This window comes from Halichoerus grypus, chromosome 10, assembly GCF_964656455.1.
Source record: "Halichoerus grypus chromosome 10, mHalGry1.hap1.1, whole genome shotgun sequence".
In the NCBI taxonomy this organism is placed as follows: Eukaryota; Metazoa; Chordata; class Mammalia; order Carnivora; family Phocidae; genus Halichoerus; species Halichoerus grypus.
The window spans coordinates 22015322-22033693 of NC_135721.1; the positions used below are offsets into that span (position 1 = coordinate 22015322).

Consider the following 18372-nt stretch of genomic DNA (forward strand, 5'->3'; position numbering starts at 1 on the left):
GAGAGAGCTCAAGCAGGGGGAGCGGCAGGCAGAAGGAGAAGCAGGCTCCCTGCTGAGCGGAGAGCCCGATGCGGGACTTGATCCCAGGACCCAGGGATCATGATCTGAGCCGAAGGCAGCTGCTTAACCAACTGAGCCACCCAGGTGTCCGATAGAGATCCACTCTTTAGAGTAGTTCTGGATCATCCCCAGAGTTCTTTGTTCAAACAGCATGTCGTAATGAAACCCAGTATGTCAGAATCCCAAGCTGAACTGCAGGCTTGGAGTGAGAGAGGTTGGAAGACCCAGGACCCCACCAGCTCAGCACCCTACTTTGTGGTCTTTGCAGAGGTTCCTTGGAACCCCTAGGTGTCTGACAGCCCAACTGGAAGGCCCCTTCTCCACACTATGACAAAGTTTTTTTAAAAACAATGTGACACCTTAGCCATGCCCATCATAAAAAGGAACTCTATGATTTCCCATCGTCATAAATTGAGAGGAAAACTTTTTTCTTTACGTGAGTTTTTTTCTTTAAAAAAAAGTAGAAGTCATTATTTAGGCTTGGTTAAATGTTTTAAATCTCTAAACCTCTGTACATCTTTCCTATGGAGACTAGTTCATAGAATTACTGAAAAATATTAGTTGGTGATAATGATGTTAATAGATTGTTTAGGAAATTAGAATCTTATTTGGGGTACCTACTGATAGACTGCTTTCTCTGGGCAGAAGTTTGATCTTTGTATGTACTTCCAGATGCACTATAAAGGATAGTGATATATGTCAGTCACCTGTGGGTTATAAATCTTAGTGGTCTGAATGCTTAAGTGAAAAAGAAATGAATCAAAGGGAGAGGTGTGTCTCTATTGCTTGGATTAAAAAAAAAAATCATGCATTCATGTATTCTTTTTACACGTAAAAAACCCAAAAAGGTAACACGACATTATAATTTTATTGCACATTGAAAATGCAGATTTAAAAAGTTCTAATTATGCTTTTAGTAGCTAATAATTTAAGAATTCTTTTTGATCTTTCCCTGCTTTTCCAGCCTTCTTTTCTTGCTAATGTTAGGAAACCCAAATTGAAAATGCCTCCAGTTTGAACAGGTTGAACTTGTGGCCTTGGCTATAATTGTCACTTCACAATCAATTTCTTATTTTAATCTTATTATTATACCTTTTGTCCTACAGACTGGTGAATTTTCAGCTCGTTTCCTTTTGAAGTTGCCAGTGGATTTCAGCAATATTCCCACATACCTTCTCAAGGTAAAAATATGTGATATCACATACGAGCTTTTAAATGTAATTATTTAAATGTAAATGAGCTTTTAAAGTAGTTATTTAACTCTGAATATTTGTATGATTGGCTTGCCAGCATCTTTTTCAGATAATGAATTTATTAAAAGTATTTATTATATGAAGATTCACTGAATTTGTTATCTAAAAACTAAAATAGTAGCCCTAAAAGTAATTTCAAAATGAATTTTCCTTATAAGGTAAAATTAGTATAAGTAAACTAAATTTGGGGGAAAGTCACTGTTAGTAATCTTACTGGGAGGAAAGACTCTTATGGAAATTATCTAATAGGCATTCTGGGGGCGCCTGGGTGGCTCAGTCGTTAAGTGTTTTCCTTCGGCTCAGGTCATGGTCCCAGGGTCCTGGGATGGAGCCCCGCATCGGGCTCCTGGCCCAGGCTCGGCGGGAAGCCTGCTTCTCCCTCTCCCACTCCCCCAGCTTGTGTTCCTGCTCTCGCTGTCTCTCTCTGTCAAATAAATAAAATCTTTAAAAAAGTAATAATAATAGGCATTTTGTCTTTAGGTAGGATTGCATATTAGCTATGCTAAAGGGCATCTCATTTTCCTTATTTATGTCAGCAGTTCATCTCAGGCACCTTCACAGCCGGGCTGTCGAGACTCTCTTTAGACCAGTGTATATGGCATTGTTTAAAATGTGACGCAGGCAAGGTGTGGCTGGGAGAAGCAACCACCTTGGGGCAAGGTCTACAGATGCTTTGTACCGAAGAGGCAGAATCCAAGTGACTAGGCTACAGTTAGTGTAAAGGAAACCACGTGGACCAGGGAGCAGGTTCTGAACAGAAAGTCTTAACATGAGGCCTAGGTTCATCACAAATGAGGATTTTGGTTGCGATTTAAGATATGGCTAGCTGTCCTCAGCCCCATATTTCAATCTGTAGTTATATAGCTTTAGTCTGATGTAGGAAAAATTTTTGCCTTCCTAATTTGATGTTGTTCAGAGAGTTAATGGTATTTAGAACAGTCTAGAGAGAAGATAGAAACCTTGTACAAGTTTTCCTGTATATTATAGTAGTCATACATAATATTAGATATTAATCTTGATAATGATTAGAAGTATGGTCTGGTGGAATATGAACTATAGACTATAGAAAAGATTAAGGAACACTTTTTTTTATACATTCCACTCAAGGTGGGGAAATTATTTTCTTTTCCCCTAAGTAAAACATGGGATTTTTGTGCCTCATTAAACTTTCATTTTTAGTTTCCAGTTGACTAGTTTTCCACTCCATATCCAAGGGTTATGAAGTCCAAGTGAGAATGGAAGTCAGCAATTTATATTAGTTTCTCCACACTCCTGTTGTGGAAAATATACATATGAGATCTGTGATTACCAAGCATAATTAATTTGGTTTTAGCAATTATTATGCTCTATTAGAGTGGCAAGCAGTCTCCTTGGTAACTCTTAGCTCACAGATGCAGTGACCTCCGTGGATTCCAGTTAAAACTCGATTTCAGCTCATTTAAAACCAAATTCAGTAGTATATAAGAGTACATTATATAATCACTTTAATCCATAAATTTACAGTTATAGTATCTTTGTTTTGATTTGTTGGGCCTTACCAGTTTGAATGGTTGTCTTATTTGGATCTAACGTTGCCTCTGCTCGTGTTCTTGAAGGTCAAAGGAAAAAAAATCCTTCTTGGATTCTAGTCTAATTTTTTTCTCTTCAAAATCAAATTTCCATATTTTCTGTTCTAATAGTTCTAACTTTTTTTATTATGTCCTTACTTTCCTTGCCAGTCAGACAGGAAAAAGTGGAGCCTATTTGGCAAGATGGGAAAGTGTTTCCCCTACACCCCCCAAAGTACGATGAGATGACATTTCTGCTATAGATGAAATGCCTACATTGCAGCACTGATGTCTTTCTGGACCTTTAGTCTGTGCAAAGAGAGTAAAGCAACAAGGCAAACAAACAAACAAAAAGCAAGAAACTCTTGTATAGCACAAAACAACCAGGAAAAAAATACCTGCGTCCTAGAAGGAATCCAGAATACCTGTTGAAAGTTTTAAGATCTGAGTTCCTAAAGTTGTATCATAACCGTGGAACATTTGGCTATACTACTCTGAAAACTCAGTTTGCATTAGGAACTGATTTACGTATTATTGGCATTTGGATGCTCCTAATCTGATTATCAGGTTGCTCTCGATAGTCTCAGTCCCAAATAAACGCTTCGGGTTCCTAGGATGAGGATACTGTTCACCAGCATCAGTGTAGTTTTACGTTGCCATCCCCAAGAAATGAAGGGTGAAGTAGACCTTTTAAATATTGGAATAGCATGGAGTTTGACTGCATCCTGATTTGCTGCAGTGAGATTTCATTATGCCATCATGAAGCCATCATCCACTTACAAGTTTATATTTCCAAGCATACGTCTTTTATCCACTAATAGAATTTTTTGATGTTAGAATGAAAAAGCCATTAAATATTCAGTGATATGATTTTACTTAATATTATGCTTCAGGCATATATGGTTCTTACGTGGAATAGAGTGAATTTATTCTGAAAATGAGTCCTGACTTCAGTGTCTAGATTTTATTCTTGGATGAGGTAAGTCAGTGGGTTAGATAAATCATTTACATAAGAACTCAGTAAAAAAAACAAAACAAAACTTCTGTATTAGTTAGGATTCTTTATTTGTGGGTGGTGGAAATCCAGCACAAACTACTATAAATGAAATGGGAAATGTAGCTCAAATCCTCTCCTTCCATAGTCCATATAGCAGGAAACGGATCCCATGTTGGATAGTCTACAGATAGGCATAGATCAGCTTTCCCGGGTCTGTCCCACTTGGGCCAGGTCCGCACCCTTGAACTTCTCAACTGGTAGGTTTATGGTGAGAAGTTGTGGTCCTCAGAATAAAGGGGGTATTACTGAAATGACAAAAGTGTGAGATTCACTACAGTTATTAAACCAGAGAAAGATTGTTTATACCTGTTACGTTTTTTCTTAAGGAACTAGTCATGAGGCTGAATCGTATGTCATTAGAAGATGCTGCCCTTGATTTTCTTCAGGATGTGGTGAAAATTGACTTATATATATTCTTGTCTTTACTCTTATTCTGAGAATTATTAAACCTGAGTATGTGATGCAGGGAAAGCATTTTATTTTTCTTCAGGAAAAGCATACTCCATAGTGAGATAACTAAGGAAAAGTTCTAGTTGTCTACTAAAATTTTTTATCATCTGAGCAAGAAGTACTTAGAAACTCAGAATATAGTGTTTGGGGGAGAGGAGAAGCTTACTTGTAAACATGGTATGTGTGTGAAGTAGCCTCTTAAAATAATGAGCCTGTTTATTCAGAATATAGTCAAGTTAAAATTTTATAGTTAGGACCCCCCCTCAGCATCATACAGAAATATCTAGGAAAATGGCAGCATCTCACTGCACTAGAGGGCTAAATAGTAATCATTTCCTGCTGATAGTGGATGTGACAAACATAAGCTTTAAAAAGTATCAGTGCTAACTTTTCTTTGTTTGATAAGACCGTAATTGTTCCTATAGTTGTCTTAGTTCATTCAGGCTGCTCTAACAAAAACACCATAGACTGGGTGGCTTAAACAACACATATTTATTTCCCACATTTCCGGAAGCTAGAAAGTCTAAGATCAAGTCACCAGCGGATCCATTGTCTGGTGAGGGCCTGCTTCTTAGCTTGTAGACAGCTGTCTCCCCACTGTATCCTCAAGTGGCCGAGAGAGAGAGCTTCTCTCTCAAGTCTTTTCTTATATGCTAGTCCCATCATGAGGGCTCCAGTCATGCGACCTGATTACTTCCCAAAGGCCCCTTCTCCAAATACTGTCACCTTGGGGATTGAGCAGCATCATATACATTTTGGGGGGGACACTAAAAATTAATTTTATTTTATTTTTAAGATTTTATTTATTTATTTCAGAGAGAGAGCATAAGCACAAGCAGGGGGAGGGGCAGAGGGAGAAGCAGGCTACCTACTGAGCAGGGAGCCCGATGCGGGGCTTGATCCCAGGACCCCGGGATCATGACCTGAGCCGAAGGCAGACACTTAACCCACTGAGCCACCCAGGTGCCCCTAAAAATTCATTTTATAGCAGTAGTGTAAGTAGTTGCTGGGAGTGTCCCTACACTTGGTACCATGGTGCCCAAGCCCAGTCCAGAGGTAGGACCGTAACCAGTTTGCTGAAGTACTTGGACTTCTAGTTTCTATAGGAATCTTCTTGGCATCGTTTAACTTCACACAATTTGGAGGACTGCTTGCTGCAGTTTAGTCCCACTGTGGCATCTGAATCATAACACAGTATGGAAATGAATTGAAGGTGAGAAAGCTGAAGTTGGCCATCTGTGTCAGGAGAAGAGGTTCTCAGCCTTCTCATCCTTCTTCAGAGGCCGCCATGGCTAGACTGATCAGGCAGGGCACACTCAGGGTCGGGTGGTGGCACACAGGTCCCTGTGTCAAACAGAGGCAGAAAGCAGGAATTAAGGTCAGGTTATCAGGATAGCTTCAGGGGCCCAGGACAGGCAGAGGGTCTCAGGGAGCTACCCAGAGTGGAATCATACGTGGTCTAAGAAGGTCCTTAACCTGGAGGAGAACCTCTAAGACGACTTGCGTGCTGAGGTTATCCTGTGTAGGAGCTGCCTCCCCGGTCACGCGGACGTTAGCAACCGCAGGTGCTCATGGGGCCAGGCAGGCCCTGAGAAGGAGGGAGTCTGGCTGGCTGAACTACCGAAGGAGATGGGGAGAGCGGTAGGGAGGCAGCAGGCGTGCGCGTCAGCTCTAGCAGCAGTTGCCCCGCACCTACACAGTTGTGGCCATGTGAAAGTAGGGGCCCCGTGGTGCCAGATGCGCAGATGTTATTAGAGGGAGCCGGGAATCTCAGGGCTTTTTTCATATGAAAAAATGGCTGCTTTTTAAGTGATAGCAGTGGATACATATTTTTTTAAACTACTGCTGGCCAAACAGAATGCCTCCGTGTGGTGGCCATGGCAGCCTGGTAGCCAGGTGGGCTGCACAAGGGTGTTCTGAAGAATATCTCAGGTAGATACAACTCCCCAGAGCACAGGGCGGTCATTGATTGTTGGGCTGTGAGAGCAGTGGATGGATTGACACTGCATTTTGCCTTCAGATATGCAGACGCTGATTCTGAACTAGGGAACCATTCTGTATTTGTCAGTGTTCTCCGGAGAAACAGAAAAAATTGAATATATGTAAGAGGAGATTTCTTACAAAATTGGTTCCCAAGGTTATGGTGGCCGAGAAGTCCATAGTGTGCCATCCGGAGGCTAGAGAACTGGGACAGGCCTGAGAACCAGGGGAGGAGAGGAGGCAGTGGTGTAAGTCGTGGAGTGTGCAGGCGAGAGAACCAGGAGTTCTGCTGTTCAAGGGCAGAGAAAATGGACTTCCTGCCTCAAAGGAGGGGAAGGGAAAGGGGAAAGGAGGAGAGCAGGAGGAGGGGGGTGGAGGAGAGACAGGCAGGCTGGTGGGGTGGGGCGTGGGGGATTCATCCTTAGCCTTTTGTTCTGTTTGGGCCCTCAAGGAGTGGATGATGCCCACCCCCATTAGTGAAGGTGGATTTTCTTTACTCAGTCTGCTGATTCAAATACTAATCTCTTCCTGAAATACCCTCAAAGGAACAACCAGAGATCACGTTTTACCAGCTATCTGGGCATTGCTTAGCCCTGACAAGTTGAAACAAAGTTAACCATCATATACACATTCTGTTCATAAGGCTGGTGAATTCATGACTGGAACCACTAACTGAAAGATAACTAATGTATAATTTCGTGCAGAAAGCAGTTTAGGCCTAGATTTTTGGGTATTTTAGGGCATAGAAAGTATATTTTAAAATTATCTCCTGAGGTGTGGTGTGTGTATTGTGTTTTCCTTTGGGAGGTATGATGCTCCAGAATTCTATTACATATTTATTGGATACTTTTCCACCTTGATTGCTGTCATATTAAGTGATAGGGATCCATATGAAGTGGCTTGGTTCACTGAGATTATTTTAGGAATCTATGGAACCAAAGTGAATTTGGGGAGATTGCATCTATTCTGTCTAGTCTGGGGGGAACTTGTAACAGTGGGTCACAAGTGCCAAGGGCGCGTGGGTTCCATTTAACTCTGGATGATGCCAGTTAATTTTAATCAGTGGTTCTCATGGTGGGCCACACTTGATACCCTGGCCCTACCTCGGGTCAATGGAACTAGAATCTTTGGCAGTAAAGCCCAAATATTCTTATATTTTAAAAATCCCCCAGGTAATTTTAATGTGCACCCAGGGTTAAGAACTGCTGCTCTAAGTAGAAGCTATGGATTTCTACTTTGGCTCAATAAACTCAGATGTAAATGGATTTATTGGCACGATGATGGCATGACTGCGCCCCGCTCTCGTGCCTCCAGCCTCATTTATTAATGGGCTGGCAGTGCTAAGCTTAGAAGGCTGGGAGTGAGGAAAAGGACTATTGGTATTGAATATATACTGTTTGTAGGAATCAGACTAGGTGCTGTATATACGTTATCTCCTTTAATATTCTCAACAACTCTGTGAAGTCGTTTTTTTCCCCTCCATGTTTTTATTTTTATTTTATTTTATTTTGAAGATTTTATTTTATTTATTTGACAGAGAGAGAGACAGCGAGAGAGGGAACACAAGCAGGGGGAGTGGGAGAGGGAGAAGCAGGCTTCCCGCTGAGCAGGGAGCCCAATGCAGGGATCGATCCCAGGACCCTGAGATCATGACCTGAGCCAAAGGCGGACGCTTAACAACTGAGCCACCCAGGCGCCCCTCCCTCCATGTTTTTAAATACATAAGGACTCTGGAGGCACCATTATGTAAGTGATCCAGGTAGCAATTTGTGGAACTGGGATTTAGAGGCAGATTCCTTGGCTCTAAAGTCAGTGGTCTTTCCAGCACACCACACTGCAGCCAGAAACACTCTGTATTGCTAGATTAGAATCTAGAACGGGAAGCTAGGGCTCCTGAGATCTGTCCTGACGTAGAAAGAATAAATGAGATTGAGGAAGGACACTCAAGTGAGAGCTGCAGTGGTCTGCGTTCCAAGGCAAATCTGTCTGGAGGGTTTTTCAGAGGTGACATGTTGATGTGCTCTGTGAAGCCCTGCAGTGAGTAGGACAAAGGAGGAGGGTGACGTGGATGTCACCGAATTAGGTGAAAGTGGGAGATGCAGTGCATAGGGACTCCGGGGACAGCACAAAGAAGAGAGAAGGTAGTCAGAACGGAATCAAGTAGTGACAGTGGTAAAGAGGTGAAGGCAATGTGGGGGAGCTGAAGACAGCCTTTTGTGGTGTGTAATTCTCTGTCAAGATGGCCGGAGATGGGAAGGGATGCTGAAACTCCCTGCCACTGTAAGAGAGTTAATTGTGTTAATACACGAGTCCTTTTGTTTTAACTGAAGTGAGGAGGTTCAGGTGGACTCGGAAGTGGGGATGACGCTGAAGCTGTTAGAGGCTGAGAAGTTAGTGAGGGGGGCAGAGATGGGATCCAGGCCCTTCTTCTCTTTCCTTGACTTACATTGTAGAGTGATGTTAAGGGGGATCTTAGTGTGACCCAGTGGGTGACAGAAGGAGAACCTTGAACTGAGGTAGCTCCAGAAACCCCCTTCCCCCTGCCCCAGTATCCTTAGCTGTTTACAACTGAAACAGAGTGTCCAGAACAGGCTTGTTTTCACCCTTCCTATCTGTCTGTCTGTTTGCCTTTGTATGTATGTGTGTATGTATGTATGTATCCGTCCATCCATCCATCCATCCATCCATCCTCTAACCTTGACCCTGAGCCCAACCTTGACCCTGACCATGACCATATTGGCTGGACGTGGTTCTTCAGTGCAGTACTACTGTGTTTTAAATAGTGTTGATTTAAAGTGATACTGCAATCTGTTGAGGATTAGACAAGCAAAAAAAAAAAAAGGAGTTCAAGGATAGTTGTAGGCCTTTAAAAATGTAGATTGTTATGGATTGGAATGGTTAGAGAAGCCTTTGTGACCAAGTTTAGGCATAAACTAGACCCCTGAAGAGGCATAGGTTCTAAAGACTGGAAAGGGAAGAGGGACAGCTAAGGTGTGGCTGATCAAGTCATTCCTGGTGGGACTGTGGGTGTACTTGATTTAGGGTGCAGGGAGTAATCTAGACTGGAAGAGAAATTTCTTGCAGAGAATAATGAGAGAGAAACCTGGAAAGATAAGGTTGAAAGATCTTGAGTGCTTGAAGAATGATTTCAGACTTCGTTAAACAGGTAGTCTTAATCTCTTTACACCTGGATTATCATGGTAATAGCTTCCTATTTCATTTCTTTGGCTTCACGCCCTCCCTTGTCCAATTTCTCTGCGATATTATACTGCAAGAGTAGTCTCCCTTAATCTTCTCTTGAAACTAATAATGGTTTCTTCTTGGATCCTGCTTCCAGAGCCTGTCCATCCATGCAGTGCTATTTATACTGTTCCCCAACCTGTGCTGGTAATCTAAAATGGGCAGCTCTCCTCACTGTCCTGCCAGTACTGTGAGAATTCCCAGTGCTGTCACTTTGCTTATGTTCCCCCTCACAGCTCTGAAACCCCTACTCTTTAATCTTTTCCTAGAGAATTTACTTAACTAACGTAAGAATATAGTGAAGCCCAAAGAAGTTCCAGTTACTTGCCTAAGACCATTAAGTATTTATTCGGAGCTGTTGACAGAATATCTAGTCTTAATTATTGGCAGCTGGGACTAGAGTGGAGCTACAGGATCAAAGTGGAGAAGAAGGGGATCATGAAACCAAAGTGAGGAAGTAAGTGTAATAATACAACTAGGGGAGAGCAAAGGCCTGAACTTGAAGGACCCAGTGGAAGAGAGTTGTCATCTAGGTGGAAGGATGTCAGGAGCCCAGAGTTGTGTAAGCCAAAGATTTTAAAATGTTATTGAAGAAGGCAATGCTCAAATGCCATCGAATGAACAAGAATAGACCCAGGGGTGGGGGGAACATTTGATTTGCCTGGAGCCATAGGGATGGTGAGAATAAGAAACATTTCAGTGTTATGGTCAGGGAGAGACCAGATTGTTGGTCTTCATGAGAACATAGGTGAGGAGGACATATACTCAGTGGGTAGGTGACAAAATGAGTTGTGGAAATGGGATGGAAACTTGAAAAACTGAAATGATTAAATGAAATTGTTAAGAACAACGGAAATGATAGCATACTGGCCAAAACAGTCCTAGAGAAGGCTTTTCAAGAAATAGCTTTAATTCATGACAGACTTGAATATGATAATCTTACTGGTGTTCTGTCTTTGAAAAGCTTAAAGGGAATGTTGCTGGGGAAACCCATTTCAGGTGGTGCTCTGGTTCTTTCATATAGTCAGGGAAAATAGGTAATGACGTGAGTGTCGAAAAAGTGTGTGTGTGACAGTCACATTTTGTGACTTGTCATCAAAGATTGAGTTTTAGTAAATTTGCAGTTTTGAAATTTCTCATTCTTGTCACCTTCCCTTGGGAACAGGGGAAGATTTTGCATTCTGTGGCCCAGAAAAAGAGAATTAGGCTGATTAGTTTCCCTGGGATTTTTTTTTTTTGATGAGTTCTTGCATTGTCCTTTATTATTTGGAATTGTTTGAAAGTCCATTTAGTTTTACATATTTGCTAGGAAGGAAACTGATAATCTCCCCAAAATATTCTCTTTATTTGACATCCAACCAGCTAGTTAGGGTGATATATATTGATTATAGTCGTTTCTCACCACGCATAAGATAGCAAACATTAAAAAGCTTTCTGATCCTGATAAATGACTATAAATTCAAAGACTGACCTCACAAAGATTTTTCTCTAAACTACAGATTAAATGATGCCTCAGAATTTGAGACCTTTTAGTTTAGGGAATTTTTTGGATCCAAAAAAAGTCGCGCTTTTAGAAATAAAGATTGCTTTAACTCATTCTTGTGAAATCTGGTTTTAAAGCAAAACAGTTGTCTGGTGCTTGAAAGACCATAAAGAATTCACAGGGAACCCTCATCTTATCTCAAAGGAAATAGTTTCTGTCTAGTCAAATAGGAGTGGGCATACTTTCATAAAAGGGGGAGTGCGTACCTGGAAGAAAGTGCTGTCAAAGTAGGGTGCTGTGTATTCTCGTAAGAAGTTGGATTTATCATTGCGAACCTTGAGCCAAATTTAGCATTTGAGACTTACTCACGAAGGAATTAGTGAGATGGTCTGAAAACTTACTCTGCAGGGAACTTCCCTTTCTTCCTTCCTGAAGTAGGGGACTCCTGGCTGCTTTAGTTCATTGTCCTTGTATCTCCCTCCTCTAGAGAGAGAAGCAAGGCTTAGAGAAAAATACACTCTAAATCAGGGGCCCCAAACATCTTCTCTAAAGGGCAAGATAGTAAAATTTTAGGCTTGCAGGCCATATGGTCTCTTTCACAACTACTCATTTCTGCTGTCACAGCATGAAAGCAGCTACAGACAATATGTGAATGAATGAGTGTGGCTGGGTTCCAATAAAACTTTATTTTCAAAAACAGGCACTGGTCTGGATTTGGCCTGTTGGTAGTTGTTTGCCAATCCCTTTTCTAGACTATGGAGGGGAATATTTCTTCACAAAGTGCTGGGGACATCATGGAAAGATAAGTGAGGATGAGTGGTTTTTAATACCGTGGTCTCTTAGTTTATATTTTCTAGTATCCTCAACGTGATTGAAGACTCCCTCCCTCTTTTCCTTCCTCCTTGTTGCCTTTCCTGCCTTGTTTTCTTCCTTCCTTTATTCCATCTTCTTTTATTTTTAATAATCTGTTCGTAACATATAATTTACTAACCTCTCTTCCATGTCTCAGAGTCCTGCTAAAACATGGTCAGGCTATTTGGGAATATTAATGAGATAATGAATATGATGGTACTTAATGTATGTCCGAGCTTGGAGTAGATGCAGAATAGAAATCGTTTTGATTTTATTGAGTCATTTAATTTGTATTGCAAAGTATTGAATTTATTGTGGACTAGGAAGAAAATAAGTATTCCACTGGAAGTAAGATAAATTATATTTGTTGCTTCTCTTTTCCTCTCTCCTGATTTTCTCCATCTAGAATTCAAAACCCAAATTTACTCTTGCCGCAGATTTCCAGATATAATTTGTGGTAATTCTGACAATAGTATATTTTCCTACTAAAAATGAAGAACAATCACAGGTGGCTTCTGTGAACTTCCTTTCTTTTTGGGTGTTCTTTTATAGTTTTATTTTGCCTTTAATTTTTTTTTTTTTTTAATTTTTTTATTGTTATGTTAATCCCCATACATTACATCATTAGTTTTAGATATAGTGTTCCATGATTCATTGTTTGTGCATAACACCCAGTGCTCCATGCAGAACGTGCCCTCCTCAATACCCATCACCAGGCTAACCCATCCTCCCAACCCCCTCCCCTCTAGAACCCTCAGTTTGTTTTTCAGAGTCCATCGTCTCTCATGGTTCTTCTCCCCCTCCGATTTCCCCCCCTTCATTCTTCCCCTCCTGCTACATTCTTCTTCTTTTTTTCTTTCTTAACATATATTGCATTATTTGTTTCAGAGGTACAGATCTGAGATTCAACAGTCTTGCACAATTCACAGCTATTTTGCCTTTAATTTTATGGTGTGCTTATATTTTTGTTTTCTAACTTAGAATTTTAGAATATATATGTATCTCAAGTGATCATCAGTAGCCCCATATGTGGTGAAAATCTTCAAGTGCAGTCTGTTCTGCTACAGAGCTTTAGTACCATGAATCAGTTCATACATGACTGGTAATGGAAGCATGTCAGTATAATACAAAAGTTGCATGGTTTATAGTTGATTTTTCCCATCACGTTAATATGTTGACCACTAAATAACAGCAGCTGAATCCCAAGTACGCTAAGCCAGATGAACACAGCAAGGAGTGGAGGGATATGGTGTTGCACACAAGGTCCATTCACGCCATATCCTTCCACTTGGCTCAGTTTTGCCATACACCTTGTATTTAAGTATTTATTGCATGGTTTCCCCTGATCTTTGTGAAAGGAAACCAACTCAAGACAGTGAGCCACAGCTATCCCTCTCTGGCATCATTACATTTTGTCCCAAACTTGCTCTCTACTATATTTTATGATGATGTCCCCCCCCACTCTTTCCTATAACTCAGCATTCCAACCTTTCCTTGTAGTCCCTTTCATTAAGTTATCTTTGCATTTTCAGGGCTCTTATATGTACTGTAATAATAATTCTTTATTCATTAGGAATATGGCATGGTATTTTAAGTATGTCAATATTTTTAACTGGAGTTACTTTGGTTTTTGTTAATGCTATGGTTACAAAGTTATACAGGCAACTGTAAGGTAAGGTCTAGCCTTACCATATTTTCCTCATTAACCTCTTATTCTTAATATGTAATTTACTAGAATGCAGGATTTTTAGAGGAATGAATATATCACGTTGTAATAGAATAACTTGTATTTTCAACTAGAGATTCTCTTCTTTTATAGGCTAGGCATTCTTAATCCTTTACACTTTCAATATATATTATAAGTTTTAAATTCTTCTCTATCCTCATGCTTCTCTTCAGGAAATGTTCCAGATTGCCAGCATCTGTCTTAAACTGTGATGCCCAGAAATAAGCACAAAACTTCAGATAGGATTGATCAGGTCAGTGTTGCATTAGAACTCTTCATCATTAGTTAGTATTGATCGAGTTTGTAAAAAACCCAGACCTCCTTGTTTTGTTAATCCTGTTTTATGCATTTTTTTTTTTTTGAGGCAAAGTATAGACTAATTCCATCATATCTTTTTGAATTTGCCTGTGTATGGGGGAGGTATTGCCACCTTTAACCACATCGGAACCAAGTAGCACAGGGATTATAGGATGTGATCATTACAGGTGACCATTTTTAAGTCTGCAATTGCTTTTCTCTATGATGGTTTTTTTCTCTACCCACATCATAAAGGCACCACTTGGCACCTGAAGGAGGTCAGTTTATTGCTGTCACCTGTTCTCATGAATCCATTTAATCAATCAGCAGCCTTATACTTCAAAATAAAAGTAAAATCTGGTTAGGGGCATAAGATGACTTCATAGACAACAGTAATGCAATTCATGATGATTTTAGTACTACAACAGAAGTACAAAGATCTTTTAGTGGGTTGGTGAGAGATTACATCTGGTTAGGAAAGAGGTAACATTTGGGATGGGCCCTGAAAGATTGTTAGTATTGATAGAAGCTAGAGACAAAGAATGAGCGTGATTTCAGCTCACAACAGTAGCACATTTGGAGAAAAACAGAGCAGTCCAGTTTGTCTAAGTCATAGAATATGTGTCCAAAGTCGTGGGAGATAAGTAAGGAAAGGCATTTTAAAGATACAGATAGAGCCCTAAATATTCAGCTAAGGAGTTTAATGGTTGTTTTTAGTAGTACTGTGATTAGGATTGTATTTAGGAAGAGAAATCTACCAGGAAACAATATATAATATGACTGGGAAAAGGGGCTGATAGGGTTCAAAGGATTTGAAACTGAGTATTAAAGCTCCAGGTGACCCATGTTTCAGACTTGCTGAAGTTTTCACATGTGTAGCTGAAGTGCTTGCTCATCTAGCTCAATGATCAACCTGGGAAAATGAGGGAGAGGAAAGGGTGCAGTCTGGAGCTTCCAGTCAGTGCTACCAAAGTGTCTCTCTTTCGGTTAATGAGAAGTACAGAATTGAGAGTCTTTAGAAACACTTAAAGCAGTTTGACAGAATAATCACATATCTGTTGTCTTGTAATGATAAAAATACTGGTTTGCATTTTGATGTCTTGAAATTTTTTCTTGTCCTAATAACTCATTTTGAGTGTTTTGTATGAAGCCATCAGTCTGGGAAGGATTAGGAAAAATAAAACAAAACCAACAGTAAGTGCTCTTTCGCTGTGGGTAGTTTGAGAAGCCTTGCCCTGGCCCCCGCTCTGTCTTCTGTGGCCCCTGGCTGCCGTTACCCCCCAGTCCTGAGACCCAACAGTCTTGGAGGTATCCTTGGGGTTTCTCGGTTTTGTTTTTTTTGCTGAGCTGGGTTTTGTATTCACTGTTACCCAGTGTTCTTCTCCCCCTTTTCTCATTATAAATGTATTCCCAGTATCTGCAGTTGGACAAGGAACCTGCAGCCCTTGATCAGAATGATATTTAATACAGAACTGGAAGACAGGGATTTTTTTTTCTTTTATAATATATTTTGAACAAATTTTAACAGCATGCTTATATTTTGATGTAGTTTCATGATAAAATAATGTCACAGTGATTCCCATCCTCTTTCCCCCATTTTTTGAGGACCCATTTCCTTTCTTAAGTCCATTTACTGTGGCTTTGTTTTTACATTCTGACCATATTATTGGAAGGGGTGATACCTAGAAATAAGGTTGGTGTCATTCTCTGTTCCAGGGTTGCTTATAAAAGGTTTTGGCTCTCTTGAAGCAGGATAAGATGATGATTTAGGTTTTTCAAGCTTTGTGCTAACTCTGAAAGTAGTCTACATTGCCCCAAATGTCTGTTCAATATGTGGATACTTCATACACTTCAACATAAAGTCCTGGAATACTGATGGTATTCTTAATCTCTGTTCCATAGACCAGAGCTTCACAGAGCATCTGGTCTTGGCACTCTGGTATCTCCCAAGACCCTTTCAGAGGGTCCATGAAGTAAAAATTATTTTCAAAATTGAATTGAGAATTTTTTACTTCATGAGTGAATAGTGGAGTTTTCCAGAGGCTACATGGTATTAGTGTGTCATCATCACTCTGATGGCCAATAGCATGTTTGCTTGTGCGTCCTCATATTTTAGAAATTTCTCGGTTTTATCCAAGTGTGTTCAAGAATAAATGGATAGGGGCACCTGGGTGGCTCAGTCGTTAAGCGTCTGCCTTCAGCTCAGGTCATGATCCCGGGGTCCTGGGATCAAGCCCCGCATCGGGCTCCCTGCTCGGCGGGAAGCCTGCTTCTCCCTCTCCCACTCCCCCTGCTTGTGTTGCCTCTCTCGCTGTGTCTCTCTCTGTCAAATAAATAAAATCTTTAAAAAAAAAAGAAGAAATGGATAACTTGAATAGTCTTCTATCTATCATAGTTAAAGAGTTAAATACCTTCCCGTAAAGGGAGCTCCAGGCACAGATGACTTCACTAGTAAGTTTTACCAATCATTTAAGGAAGAAATAATACACAAATTATACACACATTCTTTTGGAAAATCAAAAAGGAGGGAATGCTTTCCTGACTGATTTGATGAGGACAGCATTGCCTTACACAAAAACCAGACAATTATAAGAATACTACAGATGATTCCCTCTCATGAATATAGATGTAAAATTCAAAATGAAATCTTAACAAATTCAATACAATATTGTATTAAAAGGATGATACATCATGATGAAGTGGGGTTTATCCCAGGGATGGAAGGTAGACTGAATATTAAAAATCAGTATGATTCACCATATTAACAAACTAAAAAGAAAGATCACATGATCGTCTTAATTGACACAGAAAAACATTTGACACTTGATAAAAACTCTCAGTAAACTAGAATTGGAAAGGGACTTCCTCAGTCTGATTAAGTGCATCTGTGAAAATCCTATGGCTAGTATCATAATTAATGATGAAGGATCAGATGCTTTCTCCCTAAGGTTAATAGCTGGTAGGTTAGTAGATGTTTACTTTCATCAATTCTGTTCAATACTAGAGGTTCTGGCCAGTGCAGTAAGGCAAGAATAAGAAATAAAAGGCACTCAGAATAGAAAGGAAGAAGCAAAAATGTTTTTATTCACAGGCGGTATGATTATTTATATAGAAAAGCCCAAGGAATCTACAGAAAAGCTGTAGTGAATAATAAGTGAATTTTAAAAAAAGATTTTATTTATTTATTTATTCTAGAGAGAGCACACGGGAGAGAGCACAAGCAGGGGGAGGGGCAAAGGGAGGGAGAAGCAGGCTCCCCGCTGAGCAGGGAGCCCAATGCATGGCTCAGTCCCAGGGCCCGGGGATCATGACCTGAGCTGAAGGCAGACACTTAACCAATTGAGCCACCCAGTGCCCCAATAAGAGATTTTTTTAACGTTGCAGGATACACGATCAATATATAAAAACTCAATTGTATTTTTATATGCTAACAACAAATAATTTGAAATTGGAATTTTAAAAATACTATTTTATAATATCATCAAAAATAGGAAATAGGGATAAATCAACAAAAGGTATGAAAGACCTATATGCTAAATCAGTCAGAGAAAGACAAATACCACGTGATTTCACTCATGTGGGATTTAAGAAACAAAACAGATGAATGTAGGGGAAGGAAAAAAATAAAAGAGAGAGGGAAGCAAACCATAAGAGACTCTTAACTATAAAGAACAAACTGAGGGTTGATGGAGGGAGGTGGGTGGTGGATGGGCCAAATGGGTGATGGGTATTAAGGAGGGCACTTGTGGTGGTGAGCACTGGGTGTTGTATGTAAGTGATGAATCATTAAAATCTGCTCCTGAAACCAATTTTACCATATATGTTAACTAACTAGAATTTAAATAAAAACTTGAAATAAAAGTGCCATCTTTTAAAAAACCCAATCTATAAAGCCTTGCTGAGAGAAACTAAAGAAGACCTTAACTAATAGATATGTCATGTTCATATATTAGAAGGCTCAAACCTTGTAAGGTATCAGTTCTTCCAAAATGGATTTATAGATCTGACCCAATCCTAGCAGGTCAAAACCTAGCCAGCTTTTTTTTTTTTATACAATCTGATTCTAAAATTTATTTAGAAATAGGAAGGGCCTAGAATAGCCAAAACAATTTTGAAAAAGAGGAACAAAATTGGAAGACTTACACTGCTTGATTTCAAGACTTATGCAAAAGCTGAAGTAATTAAGACAGTGTGGTAATGGTTTTAAAAAGACAAATAGATCAGTATAGATCAATGTAACAGAGTAGAGTACCCAGAAATAGACTCACACATGCATAGACAACTGATTTTTGACAACTGTGGAAAGAGAATTCAGAAGGAAAAGAAAGATCTTTCCAACAAATGGTGCTAGAACAATTGAACATCTATTACCAAAAAGGAACTTCAGTCCATACCTTTGAACCATATAAAATTTAACTCCAAATGGA

The 18372-nt window shown here is 40.0% G+C and overlaps 1 protein-coding gene across 2 annotated transcripts in view; it reads left to right on the forward strand.

Moving 5' to 3' along the window:
* BABAM2 (BRISC and BRCA1 A complex member 2) overlaps window positions 1-18372 on the forward strand; it is a 392539-nt gene that overhangs the window by 137944 nt on the left and 236223 nt on the right. For both annotated transcript variants that reach the window (XM_036090220.2, XM_078056121.1), the window contains exon 6: window positions 1167-1241. In XM_036090220.2, the coding sequence (XP_035946113.1) occupies window positions 1167-1241 (75 nt within the window). The remainder of the gene's footprint in view (window positions 1-1166; window positions 1242-18372) is intronic.